This window comes from Hevea brasiliensis, chromosome 2 (assembly GCF_030052815.1).
Source record: "Hevea brasiliensis isolate MT/VB/25A 57/8 chromosome 2, ASM3005281v1, whole genome shotgun sequence".
In the NCBI taxonomy this organism is placed as follows: Eukaryota; Viridiplantae; Streptophyta; class Magnoliopsida; order Malpighiales; family Euphorbiaceae; genus Hevea; species Hevea brasiliensis.
Genome location: NC_079494.1, coordinates 123300330 through 123316582, shown reverse-complemented (window position 1 = coordinate 123316582; position 16253 = coordinate 123300330). Strand labels below are relative to the sequence as shown.

The following is a 16253-nucleotide window of genomic DNA, read 5'->3' as shown; positions in this document are numbered from 1 at the left end:
TTCTTTAGATATGCTAAACCTACTGAGAATTTAGAGCAACCCACTACTCTCTCCTTTAAATATATATATATATTATATTATGAGACCCACTCATACAAATTTTAAGATCAAATTAATTAACTCAGTTAGGTTCACAACAAGAGCTTTGAATTCTTGAAGGTAAGGCAATGAAATAAATATTAAAACATATGTTATAGCGTATTAAAACATATGTTATAGTATCCACGTAAATTTAAGTCACATACATAATTATACAATTACATAATATAGAAAACATAAGAAAAAAATAATTGTTTCGACTGTAAAATTTACGTCCATGAATAAATGAGAGAAAAAAATTCCAAAAGAGTAAGATACAATCTTAGACCTCTCAAATCCCAATCCCAAACCTCACTTTTATTTCAACTAAGTCGTATCGTGAAATTTATTAGTTGATCACAATTCAAATAAATGAAAATATATTTAAAATTCAAACTAAATAAAAATAACAGCATATAAGATAGCTAAAAATAAAGCTGAAATGTACAGAATTTGTTCTTTCCAGCACTGAAAATTACGTAATTCAAAAGATACATTTTGAGTTCACTCGATATGATTATGAAATTATTACCTTAATCAGCCATAACAGTGTGCTTAAAATCCACAATCTTCAAGACTTCCAACAATCCCTCTCCGATCACAGTACCAAAAATTCACAGGTCAAAGAGGGAAATAGAAAAAACAAAAAAAAAAAAAAAAAAAAAACCCTGCTATTCACAACAAATTTCGAAAACCATTACGTATTTGCCATGCACAAGAAGCTGGGCCATTACATATACGTATATGTAGTTATGTCAAGCAGCTTCCCAGCAAATTAGCCTGTCAGCAAGCAACTCCTCTCCCCATTTCTGTTTGACCTTAGCTATAAATTCCTCTATGCTCTTCTCCAAATCTTTATTCTCATCTTCATCACTACTTTCGACATCTTCTTGCTCGATATCGTCATCATTATCTTCTTCATAACCATCATAGCGATGATCACACTCATCATCATCATCATCGTCGTCACTGTAAACATCAGAATCTTCGTATACTTGGTTCATTTTATCGGTTTCGTATACTAAAGGAAAGGAAGGAAAAAAGCTATCAAAATCTCCTGCAAAACAAGGCTTATTAGAACTTCCAAGAGAGATGGTGATAGTGATAGTGATAAAGCTGAGCATGAAAAACAAGGAGACACGACTTGACTTTCCCACAGCGATAAAATCATATGTTGTGGAGACAAGAAGGTTGTGACGATTATGGGAAATTGATGAAGCGAGTGAGAAAGACAAGAGAATGAAGAGGAGAAGAAAGAAACTTAGAAAAGAGAGGAGATAAAACACTTTGCCCGTCTTCATGCCCAAGTGGGTTCTTCCCTTCTTGGCTGTTTTCCTCCTCTCCTAGAGTAGAGGAGAATGCTATGTGGTGGAGTATTTATATATGGCCCTCCTGTCAAAGCTTATGCATTAAACGATATATTCTGGGTAGGAGAGATTTACAAATAAAATAACATGAAGTCTACTTGCGGACCTAAAATAATATATGTATTTGTCATTCTTTCGACGACGATATCGATAGAGTTCCTGGAAATGAGAGTGATAAAGTACCTGGAAATTTCTCACCATTTTTCCCTTTTTTTAAAGTGCGTTTCTAGCTAGAGTCTTGAGAGAGAGGTGGGAATTCATTGAATTTCAAAGAGGCATATTATATTTGTTAAATATAAGAATTGTCAACTTGAGAAAAGGCATGATATATTATAAAATACAAAAGCAAAATGAGTGAACAAAGTCTTTTTCTAAAGTTTTCCATGTCACTAAAGTAGGAGAGATCACCTATACATATATATACAAGGAGAACAACTCTTTACCTTTTGTTAGAAAATGCCCTATCCAATAAAATTTAAATTAAAATTCAATCTTTAAGTTAAATTAACAATAATGAAATATCTGCTAAATTTACTATGAGAATGTACTTTTTAAATCAATATAATATAGAACTTCTGAAGAGGCTTAAATGCTGCCGCATGGCAATCTCTCCATACAATTTTCCTTTCTTAGCAGATGAACACTAAAACAAACATTAATTCTATAGCAATTAATGCTTCCCTATAGTCGACAGTACCCGCGAGAGAGACCATCAGAATGGGTTAATCGAGTAATTACAAAATAATAATAAACTAGTACAAGCTAACAGGCCAAGTACTCATGCTACCACAGGTGACCAGTCATCGGCTTCGGCTAGCGCTTGTGACTTGATGTTCAAGTTCAGTGAGTCTCTGTTTGACCCGCTGTTGAAGTTTAAAAATAAATAAATAAAGATTTCAACCAATCAAAAAGCAACAGTATCACCATATCAGTGTCTTCCTTTCTTTCTGAAGCAATAGAAATTTGGCCAATTTGAGAGAATCGTCACTAACAAACGCAGCTATAAAAGGCAACCAGCATTGTTCACATCCAAATACTCTACTCATCGCAAACTAAAAGAAGCCTACTTTAATTAGCCTGACAATCTGTTCTCCTATCCAGCTACTTCATACTAAAGCAATGGTTCAATAAGCTTACAGATAATTTAGATAATATGAGCACCATATAACTCGTGTGGAATACCAGTATCCATCAATGTAGTCAGTTATGCTCAAAGGCATGGACATACGAAATTAAACTTCTGCCAAAGATACATTGATGTCAGTTCCCGATTTTCTCAGGTCCTGCACTGATTGCATAGCAGTCCAGTTTTCTCTCCGGAAGGAAGAGGAATTTTGATGTCCATTTCCACCCATACTCTCCTCTCTTTCCGGATTAGATGCAGCAGCTACAGGAGCAGAAGCTATGGTTGGGGCAGATGTAATGGCAGCTGGTACTGCATCAATCTTTAGCTTCTTTGGTTTCGGGTCTTGCTGATTGCCGGGTAGGAAACTGCCTACCACAACCTGTTAACAAAAGGATTAGGTAAGTACTCCAAGCCTTGTTTCATTTCTACTCTTTGGAGACTTGGAGTCAGGATTATGTTACCATTTCAAGCAAGAACATGGCAACCACAAAATCACCGAGGTAAGCCAAGGATTGCAAACATTAAATTCCACGGTCTGATTGGTTTGACATGCCATGCCCAATTCTATTCTCTAAAGAAAAATCTAGTGAAGGAAATGCATGATACTAAGTATTATGGCGCTTCACATTTCACACTGTTGTGCTACATCCTTTGACCCCTTTTTAATAACAATAATCGCAAAAAGGCCGAATACTAATTTTCCTAGTGCTATATTAAAGAAAGGGAGCTTACCTGCACGGGGCTAGCAGCTACTAGAAGTCCAGCAACACCTCCTCCTACAACACGACCATCAGGGCTTGCCAAAGAGACACTCATCCCACCTGATCTGCTTCTTGTGCCCTGACTCTCAGTAGGCATAAATGATCCAGACAAAGAAAGTATCTCAAAGCGGCCCTACAAAATAGAGATGAGATAAGAAGCTCTATGCAGCAATGGAACTTCATGGAGTGGAAGTGTTATAGGTAGATATAAAAGTAATCTGAGTAGTCAATGTAAAATTCAAGTATTGATTGCTAGCCTCTACATTCTACTATTAATATGGAAGCTCAACCAGAACTTCTGCTTCATCTCTTTCAGATTTTCTTATTGGTTCTTTGTTTACTTAACCAGCAACCATAAAAGTGCAATCAAGACAGAATAAGGAACATACATGGAGAGAGCTAGAAAATGCAAACAAAAATTAATAATTAAAATTAGAAAAGTTATCTAAAAATTTTATTGTAAATAGCATACCTCATATGTCAAAGTACCGCCAGAAGAATCTGATTGGCGAAGAGTAACATTAGAAATTACCCCATTAGCAGACAGAACGCAAATAGCTCGAGGTCCTTGTTGTGAAAATGATATAACCTTCATGGTAACATCCTTAACCAAAGAAAACCACCAGCAAAGTTAAATAAATCTCAATATGGAGATTAAAATTTGCAAATGGCTCACCTTACAAGTTACAACTTTTAAATTAATGCTATACATTCATCACTCATTTTATACAATTAGCAAGGAAAACTATTTTTTATATACTGAAGACAGGAACCAAGTTATAAGCAGTCTAAGAAAATCAGAAAGAAGCCAAAGGCACTCTTTTATTGCCTGGCTTTTAATCGGATCCTTCAAAATATTAATCACAATGGCCATGAGTACTGATATATATATATATATATATATATATATAACCTCTATAAACATTTTCTTACAAGCAGAAAAGCTAGCTTGTACCTAGCTTAACCCAAATCCCTCTCATGTACATAAAAATGCATGGGACTCTCTCCACATTAAAGCAAGTAGCGACCTAAACATGCAACTGTATACACCCTGAAGGACTTGACTGGTTATACTCATTGTTTATGCACACAATATCTGCAGGAAGATTAACTTATGTGATCCAAAGCATTCTTAAGCGAGCATTGCAGTTATTATAATGTAAAGCATCTCATTTCAACCGTTTTGGAGTTGTTCTAAAGAACTATAGTCAGCGGATAACCACCTCAGAATAATTTTGCTTTGTACCATGCCTATTGTTATTTATATTAAAATTAGCACAGATTTAGATGTGTTGGAATATGACTTGTGGGGACAAGTCCCACATCGACAGTGCACAAGAAAATTAAAGGGCATATGAATGTTGGCAAACCAAACCAAGCCATTTTGGTAATGAGGAGCCCAGTTTCAAGCCCAGCTCAACTTGTAGCCTTGCTAGTTTGATGATTCACACTCCTAGGTCCGTAATTCTCAACAAGATGTATATATTATAAGCTTCATCCAGATTTAAAATACAGTTTTTTTTGAAAACAGAAATGGTTTCCCTATCAACATAATGAAAGTATAAATGTTTACATTTAGCAAAATGTTTTTTCCTCATTAATCAAGTATACCTCTCCAGCGTTGACAGTGATGACATGAGGAGTAAAATTTGTACCAACTGAAGTAGAAGACCAATCACCTGCAAAATAACAGCAAAGGAACATTAATTTTAGAAGTTAGCATGCAAAGCAAGTAATATTCTTCTACCATGGACATCTTTTAGCCCTATTTATTCTGATAGTCATAGAATTAAATTACATTCTTTTCCTTGTTAGTTTAAAATAAACTTCATTTTTTATATAAGAGAAAAGTAGCAACAATTACAGTAGTCAATAGAAGCTATCGAAACAGCATTGAAAAGGAAGTGGAAAACCTCCATGTGTTGAGTAAGTCCCATGGATTGAAAGGCAATTGCAACAAAATTATGAAATCTTTGATTTTTTTTATAGTGTGAACACATAAACATGTCGTGGAAAAATAGACCATAAGGTAACAATATCCATGGATAATTACTAAACTATAACAAAATGATAGTGCAGTGTAGCTTAGTTAATGTTGGCATGAGCAAAAGACTTTTTTGCATTAATTTAATTTGTACGTGGTTCATAAATGATAACATTCTTTCTTTTCTTCTTCCCACTAACAGATATACAGATAAAATAAAGACTTCCCTTGTTTATGCAGATTCATCTAGAAATACATCTTCAATTGATTTGCCTAATATGCAGCCACAAGAAACCAAACAGAAAATCTTTTTGAACATTCAAATAATTCTAAGTGAAAATTAATCCCCTTTCAGGAAAAAAAAAAAATCATGGCAGAGGCAAGATCCACTGAAAAAGGAGCCTGGATACAAGCTGTTCGATTAACTTTAAGTGAACCTATACTTTAGAGCATTGTAAATTTCTATAGATCATAACATTATAATTCCACAGATTCTGAGTGATAGAGTTTAAGTTTTACAAATGCGGATCTAATAGATGCTTCATTTCTAACATAAATCATAATTTGGTTCGCCTGTCCAAACTTCAACCAGATTTTGAAATCTAAAAGTTCAAATACATCTAATTTGGCATGGAAGACAGCAATATAATATTTGAACTTACCTAGCTTCAAAATTGAGTTTCAAAGCTCAACAATTTACTAGAAATCTGACAAATAATTTATTCCAGAAAAAATCATTTTGGAATGAATAGATATTATCTTATACAGCATATATTCATGGAAGTCAAATTTATTTAATCCAGAGAGTTGCAATGAAATATCGGCCAAAATTGGCATGCTAGGAAACAAGCATTTACATTCTACTAGCATTCTAATCACCACTTAGCACCAGAAATGGCTTAGTGAATACTTATCGTTATGCTCATCAATGATAGGAAAAGGAGTAGGAATTGACAACTGTCAACCTAGGAGTCTCAACTGTGCGAGGAGTATAATTTGAAATGCAACAGATTTTGTTGCTCTAGAACTAGAAGTCAGCAAGTCAGCTAGAAGAAGTCATGCAAACAGCAAATCTTTGATATAAAAAACACTCATATCCTGAAAGCTAAAATCTTTCCAAATAAATCAAAGATGTCCTAAGGAGGATAGGAATAGAAAGGTCAGTTTTTTTTTTTCTATTTTCCACCCAAATTGGTATTGCCAAAAGACATCATCAATCACTAAATCCTCCATACTTAACAAGTTTCATACTGTTTCTGTCACTGCAGCATACTGCTGTATCATAAGCAAAAGGCAAGACCAAAAAATCTTACCCACACAAGGAATATTCCAACTCTTACACCATTCCCACATAGCCCACCTTTTTTATTTTCAGAACCAGTTTTACACTTCCAAAATTAAACAAGAGCATCTCCTGAGGTCCCACATACACTTTCAGAAACTACCATAAAGAAGTGAAGGAATCTTTCAAGGCAACTTAGAATTTTCCAACCAATTAAGACACTAAATCCAAAATCCCAATTGCAGAGCCACAAAGACCCATTCCACTGTCAAAAACAGAATTGATCAATGAGCATTCATTAAAAACAAACCAAAATCATCACTGTGAGTACTGCATCATTCTAATAACAAAACGTGCTTAAATTTGAATTAAAGAAATGCCTTCCAAAAGAGAAAAACATACCTGAATTCTCCATTCCCATTTTCTTGTACTTCTTTTTCTCAAAACTACCTGGCCAAACTTTACCCGGCTTTCCAGCAGAGAAGTCTCCACCAGGTGGAGCTGAAGAAGAAATTGGCATTGGCGACAATGCCCTAGCTACTGTCCCATCCGGTCCATACTTCCTAGGCCTACCTCTCTTCTTCTTTTCTGTCGTTCCAGTCAATCCCACACTAACTGGTGACACAGCCACTGCTGGTGACCCGGCCATCTGGCTAGGATTTTCAGTCCTTGGCGCCACATGATAAGTTGATGGAGCTTCAGCTCCTATCACTGTAACCCCTGAAGTTAATCCTTCTCTTGTTTCCATGCACAAGTCCACAAATATTCAAGATCACTAAAACCAACAACCAATTTTTGTCAAATCTAGATCCTCATTCCACCATCTGAGCATCGAAATGTCTCAAAATGAGAAATTATATTAATGATTCAAGCCAAATAAAAAATATAAAAAACTAAATTCACAAAGAAGATTACTGGAAATTTACTTCAAGCCTTGAACACCAGCGCTTATATTCCAAAACAATTAGATAAAAAAAAAAGAATCTTTTTTTATCAAAAAGACCTTTAACTAAAACATTTTAGTCTTTATTTCACAAGATCATTTTTTTTTCAAGGAACAAATTAAAAAAAAAAAGTTGAATATAAAGTAGAGGGTCAGCATTTGCTTCAATCTAGAAAGCTCAAAACTTCAAGCTCAAACTAAAAATCCCTGAAAAGCCACCAGAATACAAAAAGCCAGAAATTTCAGATAACAAATGACTAACTTCACACTTCAAAAACTTCACCAAAAACTTTTACAAACCAGAAACAAACTCAAATTTCAACAATGGATAAAAAAGTAAATGATGAAGGGAAAAAAGGAAAAATCATAACCTGTAACAACAACTCCCATGCTCCGATAAACACTTTTGAAGGTTTAACTGAAAGTATTAAGTCACAAGCCTTTACACATTTGCTGAGCTAAAGCAGTAGTACAGAAGTTTCTCTCAATTTTCACTCAAACAAAACTAAGACCTCCAAAAAACAAGTACAGTTTTCTCGCTAAGAAAAACAGAGAAAGACAACTGTTTGTTTCATGAGAAAACGATTTCTCGAGAAAACGGAGCCCCAGCGTTCGCTTTCCAGGTGTCGTGAAAACCGCTGGCCGGTTTTTTTCCCTGTCTGAACAGAAAACCACTTAGAGGAAGCGTAAAAAAGTTAGTGGAAAGAAAAATATAATAAAATTCCAAAGAGAAAAAACGGAAATGGAGGATTTAAATAATAATAATAATAATAATCAATTATTTTCTAAACCCAATAAATATAATTGATTTAATAGAATTTTCACGTCCGTGAGGGGAAATTGAATGTTTGATATTCGAGTTAAAATCAGTTCACTCATTTAATATAAATTTAATTTCATATAAAAATAAATTTAATAATATTTTAATTAAATTAATTAAAATGTATATAAAAATATATAAATATTTGATTAAAATTTTATTAATTTTTTTATTATATAAAATTAATATTGATAAAATATATTGAATTTTTTTATAAAAAAAATATATTGAACTTATCTTCACTCTATAAAACATTTTATAAATAAAAAAAAATTATCTAAATAATATAAAAAGTGCTTATTCACTACCCATTTAACATGCTTAAATTTAAAATACAGAATTTATTTGTTAAATATATTGAAATTTAAAATTATGTTTGATATAAGTGTAAAATTGAAATTTTATTTGTATTTTTTAAAAATATCTTGTATTAATATAATAATTTTGCTTTTTTATTAAGATATATAATATATTTATATTTATATTTTGTGTATTATTACTCTTCAAATAATATTTATAAAAATGATACATAAAAGTTAAAAAAAATTAATTTTATAAGGAAAAAGAAATAAAATATAAAAAGTATAGGTAGTTTTGTTAGTAAATTTCATGAAATTTGTTTTGATAAAATTTGTGATAGTTGTATTTATTTTTGTATAATTTAAATTATAAAATTAAAAAAATATTTATAAATAATTACTTAAATTGTATATAAAATTTATTTTTTTTAATATCAATTGTAATATTATTGTTAATCACATTTAAAAAAAATTTGTGAGTTGTATTTAAAGCTGCAAAGGGGGGGCGTTGGAGGCCCACCTTTTTCATGCCTATGACCTGCTTTTTGTCTTTTTCGGCGAATAAAAGATGGCATTTTAACAACTGCCCTTGATATTCTCGTAAATTACAAAACATTGCCACTGTAGTTGTATTTGGCAAAATAAATGGCATATCACGTCACCTGGAGGTGAGGGTCCGATTTTTGATGGTTCATTTTGATTGGTCCTTGTGGTTAAATTATTAATGGCGGGCTTTTTTTATATTTTATTTACAGCGAAAATGTTGTGTATTAAGCCAAATTCGAATAATTAAAATAAAATATTTGTCCTTTCTGTGAGAGATATATGCTTCCTTGGCACGTGGGAACAGATTGATATTCTTGTTGTAACCAATAGCAGTCCAAATCCACTCGTGTGTTGGGGAGCAATAATTTTTCTCTTTCGCAAAAATAAAAAAAAAAATTATTTTTGTATATACTAAGTAGCTGGTTTGGAAAAGGCAGTAGCAAGCCTGATATCCAACCTTTCATTAAATCTTTGACCAGTAGTGCACTTGCAATTTTAATCATACTTTGATCTTATCTCTTTATTCGCATTGATTATCTCCTCTCCTTGGATGATATGATGTTTTAGTTTTAACCATTTCCTGCCAATCTTCCTTTAGGCCGGTATTCAGGGTCAGAAACTAGACAGCGTGATTTTTTATTTTTATTTTCCATTTATATTTAATTTTCATTTTATTATATTAATTCAATCAAAAATTTAATTTTATTTATATTATTAATTCAATCATTAAATTTTATTTTAATTTTTTAAAAAAATTGAATCATGTTAATTTAATTCAAAACAGAGAAAAAATAGTTCAAATTAAATTTAAATTTATAAAATTTCAACTTAGGCATATTTAATTTAATTATTAAATATCAGTAGTTGATAAATTATAAGTATTAGTCGATAGTTTTTTATTTTAAATGCATGATTCAAATGAATATATAATAATATAAATAAAAATTTAAAAAATATATTTTTCTTAAACTCACAAAACAAATGATGTTTGTCCAGAGACAAAAGCCAATATTTTTTCATAGGGTGAAGATCAAGTTTGGGCTACAATAATTATTTTTATAAATAATAAATAAATAAATTACGTTGTGGTTTATTTATAAATAATTAATATAAATACAATTTAAAAATAAGTTTAATATGGAATGTGAAAGATGATATGTGATGTGATGATGATGATGATATATTATCGGAACGTGTTGAAAAGGAGAAAAAGATAACAGTTACAGGTGATCTACCATGCCTGCAAAAGCGTTGTTGGCAGGGAGAAGGAGAAGGATATTGACCAAAAGATCTTCCCGTGCAAAGAAGTCAACTACACTGGGTAAGTTGGTGGATGAGTCGGTAAAATTGTCCGAGGTTGCACACATGCACATGCCATGCCAACCAGTCCCAGACCAGGTATTTCAATGGACCCCACATTTCCATTGCAAGAACAAAGATCAACTGAAATTAAAATCTCTGGTCCCCATCTGATCCACTCACCACCCTATTTAATGGGCAATACATATAATTAGGTTCATCCATCCACCCTAATGTCTACAAGGCAGCCATAATATTAGTATCATTAGTTATTATGCAGTTACAAGATTTATGGCCAACAGAGGCAGAATTTTGGAAAACCGAAGCAATCACCCTTTTAATATAAAGCATCACTCTCTGGAACTGTAACACCAGTGCCAACTTCTATCAGCCGGCAAAGCCACAAAATCTAGTATCCAATCATTTCATTCCCAAATGACTAGAATGATAGGCTCACCTTTAATGCTTTGGTGAAATGAACCCCACAACAAATTCCTTTGTTTGTATGGCGGGTGTAGAAAAGAAAATTAATGCAGTCAATTGAAATTGACCTCATTGTTGATCCCGGAAAGAATTCAAAACAACAGCTTGAAATTTCTCTCTAGTTGCTGACATCTCAAACTTGCAACGGTGATCATAGTTGTGCTTCTGGACAGATGAATCCAGCTCTTAGCTCTTCAAATGAGTATTCAATTTGTTCCAGAGTCTTTTTCGCTGTCTTAGTAGCAGAATAAACATAAGGGGTAGCCGGTGTTAAGGCCATCAGCATAGGAGCCGAGATCGTCGTTGGAGTTGTTGGAAGTGTCTTTGGGGTTCCGTTCCCTTCATCTCCACCAGAGATCGATTTGGTAGGTGTCACCTTTGGTGTGTTAATACAAGGAACAACTGTCTGAGATATCTCATCTTGCATTCCTTTCTGATCTTCTGAGAAATTTGCTATGTTAGCATGAGAAGACATCCTTAAAGGAATCGGAGAGAGGGGCTTTCTAATCAAGCGCAATTCAGTTGAACAAGCCTTTGCAGAAGACTGTCTCTTTACTAAATGACCAGCAATCTCTGAATTTCTCCTACCTACAAATAGTTGACAAGAAGTGAAATAACTCTAACCTTGAAAATATATGATTTAACAACATGGAAGAGCTTAAAAACCTAAGCAACCATGCTCTTCTCTATTCTTATGTACATGTGGAAAACCAGAGTTCTGATTAAATAAAAACATACCAGAGCTCTGAGTTGCTAACCCCCCATTCTGGGAACCCAAGCAGCCATTTTGATACAAACAATCGCCCGTCTTATTTAGATGCATGTGAGGACATGATTTGTCAGCTTTAAAGTTCTGAAGCAACGCTCCACCAAGGGAGAGTTTCCGGTTACTTGCAAATCCCACTGAAGTTCTAGAAGCCTTCCTTCCACTCTTTGATGAACTGAATTTTGCCCCAAAAAGTGCTTCCTTCTCTGCTATCAGCTGGACCTGAAGTTTCTTCTGGTCCTAAAATATATAGAAATAAACTATATAAGGTGAAATCCTATCATATCTGAGAGAGAGAAAAGAAGAGAATGCTTTGCAGAGATAGTTAACAACTAACTGAAACAAAGCTCATACTCTTTGTCTTATCTTTTCTTGTTCCTTCGCTTTCCTTAGGTTGCTGTACTGTTCCAGGCTAGAAAGAAGTCGTTCCTATGCAACAAAAGATTATGAGACAAATAATTTAATTAAACTTCAGTAAAAATGGAATCTGAATCAAGAACAATGGAAATATCAAATCCAATCCAGCACAACTTGGATAATGATCATATTAAATTTTGCAATAAAGGCTCCTAGAAATGGCAACGGGACAGATGAGGTGGTTTATGCCATCCCCTTTCCCGCCCCGTTATTAATAAATGTGTCTATCTTGTCTCATACTTCATCAGGGTAATAAAATCGTTACCCAGCCTCTCCCTGTTGAAAAACTAAAATCTTCGTCCTTGTCTCACCCCATTCCACCAAGCCCCTTTTCTTTTAATTTATTTTAAGTAATTATAATTCATGAATTAATAATTTGTATTTTTTTATATTTTTACTATTAATTTATTGAATATATATATATATTTTAAATTAATTAGTCTTTTAATTGTAATTTATCTAATTGCAGTTATTTAAAAATATATGTTAAGAATATTAAAAATATAATCAAAATTGAAATTAAGAATATATACATATCCGAGGCGGGTTTAGGGCGGGTTGCTTAAATATTGATTCCGCATTGTTATCATTCTCAGTGATATATTTTTTTAAAGTACCTTAAATCCCGATTTGAAATCTGATCAAATATTGAAGAACCCGCCCTGATTGGGGCGGGGCGAATCCCGCGGGATTGGGAGATGTTCCCATCTCTAAAGGCCACCATACTGCACTTAATATTTATTGGCTTAGAGAGAGTGCTTACACCATCGTATAAGAACTGAATTCCTTGTTCTTTCTCCCAAGCTTTAGTTTTTGAAGTCAATGCCTCCACCATTGCTGCTCCATTACCAACACAAACGAGGAAATTCATAAGTAGATGCCAAAAGCATCAAAATGAATACCTTTAAGCTATGGATAATCTGAAGAACATTTCATTTGCAAGTATGAGAGGCTAAAGAAAAATTAGATTTTCCATGAATTTTTTGAGATAGCAGCAAGGCAATATCATTACCAGGAATTTTGTTAACAACTGCACGAGCTTTCTCTGCACGTTTCAAGGTAAGATGCGCACCCCGTCCGGCATTATAACGATTTTCATCCTGAAAAATACAATAGATAATTAAGGAGACTGAATTGAGGACTAGAGAGAGCGACAAATTAATTACAAGAGCAGAAAAATTGCTCAACCCTGTTGTACTCCTCAAGCCAGCACTCTTCTTCACACGCACCGAGCCACTTTTCCACTTTGTCAAGTATTTCCTTCCTGCTAAAGGCTTTCTCTCTAACCTTTGCAATTTCAAACTCAATCTCTTCTAGTAAATGCACAGGATCCACTCCTGGAGAATGATATTACATAGCTTTAAGACATTTTTATGGTTACTTACGATTCCTATATTTTCTTTTCCACAGACGTGTCAGTTTGACTGAGATTTATTTTAAAAGGACAACTCACACAGCAGGAACCAGAATTTTCATACACACCAAAAGATATCAATTGTCTCATCCATTTGTTTGGCATCGAAGTATTTTTAGGCCTTCGTGGCAGTGATGACACACTATTGATTGAAACTGGCTTTTTAAAAGTTTAAGAGATCTCCAGTATGCCAGTATGGATAATATTCTTAGGATATTTGTACACTTCCTCAAACTCTTACCAGATGTTACAGCTTCAATGGAATATTCAGCAGCAGTAAGCGATTCTGTTAGAATGTGTGCATTCCTGCATATCTCTTCTAGTTCCAACTGCTTCTTCAGAATAATCTCCTTTACTTTACTTGATTTGAGCTGCTTGAGCCTTGAGACTTGGTCCTCAACCTGTTGAAGAAAAGAGAAAGTATTTGCAATATATATTAGTCATTCTTGTCCTGAAATTGGCAAACTAAAAGTGAATTGAATAGGAAAACATAATATTTTTCTACTCCATTTATTGTAACTCACATGGTTAATGAAGTCCATGGAAAGCATATTAGGCTCAGTAATTTGGGGTTCTGAAGCAGCAATAATACTGGTAACATTCTGAAACATCTGTCGTTCCTCAATTGGAGTGCCCATCAAATCCCAAAACTCAAGAAGGACAGTTCCAAGACCTTGAAGCTGAATTTTAAATATTAGTTGTGCCAAGCAGAAGGGATTAAGAAAAAATGTTTTGCAACAATGCATAAGAAAATTTTGCTCAAATACCCTCTGCATTCTCTGTATCTTGACATCTCGAACACTTTCTATTACAGTAGTCAACCTCTCAATTGTATAATTGGTTATGTCTTTTAATTCTTTAGAATCATCCAAAGTTGGATGGATCTCGTGAATTGTGTGTTTGAAATCCATACTAAGAACCTCACACAGGGAGCTCAGAGTGTCCAAAAGAGAAAGTACTTGCTTCAAACGATTGCTCTGCAAGTGATATACAGTAAATCAGTAAGAGAACAAAAATATTTGAAGCCCCTAGTGTGGGAACCACAAATCCAAAATGGTATTTGAAAAAAAAAAGAATGATTTTGAGATCGGCACGTAATAGGAAGGCAAACCTTCTCGTTCTGAAGCTCACGCAACTGATTCTGTAATTGTTCTAATCTTCTCATAGAGAAGTCGTCCCCGTCCACAACGTTCCCGCACGGATTATCTTCAGCAGAAGAGCCGAAAATCACTTTCGAAATGTTGTTTAATTCGTCTAGAACTTCAACGAATTGCTTTTTCCTCTCTGCTTTTCTCTTCCGCATTTCCTCCAACTGAGGAAAAATTATTTGAAGCTTTTCTCTTAAGTTTCTACTGGCCTTCTGCTCATCCTGAGGGCATAAAACAAACAATTCAATTTCCTTTCCATGAAATATGAATTTGCCAAACCTAATTTCACTTACTTTTACCGGTTGCTCACTCAATGCATAACAGATACTCTCAATTTCCGCTTCAACCAAAGCAATTTCACGTTGCAATTCAGATCGACACTTTCCAGCCTCATCAACTTTTCTCTTATAGACCTCTAGGCACTCTTCTTCAATTTCGAGCAACACTTTGTCCCTTTGAACGTCATTATCTCCCACTTCGTCCCATATTTTCTTATATCCACGAAAACAAAACAGAAAAAAAATTCACACAAACAAAATAACCAAATCATACCCATTAAATTGAGAAGAGATGAGGAAAAAAAAAAAACCTGCAATTCCAATAGCAGCAAACCACAAGTTGTTTCAATGCTGGCGAAGCGATCGTTATGGTTGTTATACATGGCGACGGGGAAAAGATCAAGAAATGCGGTCACCGGAGGGAGGAGTGTTGGGTGTTGAGTGATGGGTGATGGAGTGAGTTTTGAAATGTTGAGTATATATAGAAGTGTGTGTTGGGTTGGGCGTTTGAAGGAAAGCCCTTGTGAAAAAAAAAAAAAAAAGGGGACTCAAAGTAACGCTTGAATTTGATGAATTGAGGGAGGGAAATGGAAGGAGCGGGACGAACCGTTACATCGGGAAAAGAAGCAATCTATCAAACGTAGTATTGACGCGTCATTATTGTGGAATGGGGTCTCGTAGGTGTGCCATGGACAGGAGCGTGTTAAGTTTTGGTGTGCAGTTGAAGGTTAGGTGCCGTGGCCGTGCCCAATTTTTTTCAAATTATTGCGAGTTGTAAATTAAATATTTATATTGAAATTTAAATAAATTTAATTAAAAAATTTAAATTTTAATTTAAAATTTATTGCATTTGTTTTTTTTTAATAAATTTAAATTTATAATAAATGCACTTTTTAAATTTTCACTTATTGAACTTGGTAGAGAAGCAATGTTTGAATGTTGGAAAGTTGGCGAAAAGAAAAATGATGCTTTTCCTTTTTTTTTTTTTTTTTTTTTTCCTTTATGTTTTGGAAAAGGGCAAATTTCTTTTTCAGCAATTTCTTTTGCAATCCTTTAATTTGCTTTCCTTTATTATTTCCCTTCTCATATCAATTTTTTGCAATGGATTAGGGGAAGGTGATCTCCTCCAAATCTGTGTCATGTGAATGAATGTTCCAACTTTATCAATAGACCATTTCCTGTTTCCTACTTTTAGTGCATGGTGCTGCGGATGGACCACGTTGCATACACAGGTTTAAGTAG

The 16253-nt window shown here is 33.9% G+C and overlaps 2 protein-coding genes across 5 annotated transcripts; both read right to left on the bottom strand.

The window, feature by feature from the left end:
* Positions 1-2365: 2365 nt before the first annotated feature.
* Positions 2366-8266, bottom strand: LOC110647690 (AT-hook motif nuclear-localized protein 1). Of its 2 annotated transcripts, none has more exons than XM_058142647.1 (6): positions 7913-8266; positions 7001-7422; positions 4944-5011; positions 3805-3936; positions 3304-3465; positions 2366-2950 (listed from the first exon to the last, which is right to left on the bottom strand). In XM_058142647.1, exons 2-6 carry the CDS (start codon positions 7344-7346, stop codon positions 2678-2680), a joined length of 981 nt encoding a protein of 326 aa, XP_057998630.1. In that variant the 5' UTR covers positions 7347-7422; positions 7913-8266; the 3' UTR covers positions 2366-2677. The 2 variants fall into 2 exon arrangements, with proteins under 2 accessions (XP_057998630.1, XP_057998636.1); XM_058142653.1 differs by having other exon boundaries at positions 7001-7373.
* A 2099-nt stretch (positions 8267-10365) lies between these two features.
* On the bottom strand, positions 10366-15502 carry LOC110647689 (65-kDa microtubule-associated protein 4). 3 transcript variants are annotated; one of them, XM_021801638.2, is made up of 12 exons: positions 15323-15498; positions 15027-15224; positions 14697-14945; positions 14353-14562; positions 14110-14265; positions 13827-13986; positions 13360-13508; positions 13184-13271; positions 12935-13008; positions 12109-12183; positions 11727-11994; positions 10366-11576 (listed from the first exon to the last, which is right to left on the bottom strand). In XM_021801638.2, the coding sequence occupies exons 1-12, from the start codon at positions 15392-15394 to the stop codon at positions 11140-11142; spliced, it is 2136 nt and encodes a 711-aa protein (XP_021657330.2). In that variant the 5' UTR covers positions 15395-15498; the 3' UTR covers positions 10366-11139. The 3 variants fall into 3 exon arrangements, with proteins under 3 accessions (XP_021657330.2, XP_057998618.1, XP_021657327.2); XM_058142635.1 differs by having other exon boundaries at positions 14697-14954; positions 15033-15224; XM_021801635.2 differs by having other exon boundaries at positions 14697-15224; positions 15323-15502.
* Positions 15503-16253: the final 751 nt, after the last annotated feature.